General features: G+C 61.5%; 1 protein-coding gene across 1 annotated transcript in view; it reads right to left on the bottom strand.

Moving 5' to 3' along the window:
* LOC104127481 (myotubularin-related protein 5-like) overlaps positions 1–812 on the bottom strand; it is a gene marked incomplete at its 3' end in the record, with an annotated part of 66,798 nt that overhangs the window by 19,835 nt on the left and 46,151 nt on the right. The window contains 2 exon segments of the mRNA XM_035895677.1: positions 262–360; positions 577–705. Of these exon segments, the coding sequence (XP_035751570.1) occupies positions 262–360; positions 577–705 (228 nt within the window).

Below are 812 nucleotides of genomic sequence, written 5' to 3'. Positions count from 1 at the left end.
CTTGGCCCCCTGGGCCCCCTGCTGGCTCATATTCAGCCCCCTCTCCACCACCCCCCCCAGGGCCTTTTCCGCCGGGCAGCTTTCCAGCCACATAGAATCATAGAAACGTGACAGCGCAGGGCGGGACAGTATCATGCACTGCGAGCATCAGTTCCAGCTCGGAGGGAGGACAGACTGACAGGGCTCTGACCCAGGGTCCCTCTGCCCCGTACCCATCTCCCACCAGGCTCCCTGTCCTGCGCTCAGGCCTCCAGGACTCACGTTTTTGTAAAGTTTCTCCGCCAGCTCCTTGATGTGCCGCAGTATTTTCTGCTTGTTCCCCTCTTCGGCACGCATGCGCTTCACTTCGTAAGCCACGAGCTGGGAGAAGAAGACACGGGTGAGAGGAGCAGCTGCCTGCTAGGGCAGGATCCGGCCACCATTCCCATACTCCAGCTCCAGCCCCCAGTGCAGCACTGCGGCCGGAGTGTCACGGCAGATCCCTGGCTCAGTCCCTCGAGGAGCAGGGAGAGCCGAGCAAGCAAGGACACACGGGACGGCCGGGCAGGGGGGGGCTGTTCCCAAACCGCTGCTTACCTCATCAAACAGATCGATCGAGCGGTACGGGGCTCCCCGCTCCGTCACGAAGCCAGCAAATGCCATGCCCTCCAGCACCTTGGTGAGGAAGTCATCCTCCACCAGTCCCCGCTGCCCAAGGAAGGCTGCCTGGAATCATAGAATCATAGAATCATAGAAACACAGAACGTTTTGGGTTGGAAGGGACCCCCAGAGGTCACCCAGCCCAACCCCCCTGCAGGACCAGGGACACCTTG

This window comes from Egretta garzetta, unplaced genomic scaffold, assembly GCF_000687185.1.
Source record: "Egretta garzetta isolate BGI_Z169 unplaced genomic scaffold, ASM68718v1 scaffold986, whole genome shotgun sequence".
Classification (NCBI taxonomy): domain Eukaryota; kingdom Metazoa; phylum Chordata; class Aves; order Pelecaniformes; family Ardeidae; genus Egretta; species Egretta garzetta.
This window is presented reverse-complemented; position numbering and strand designations above follow the sequence as displayed.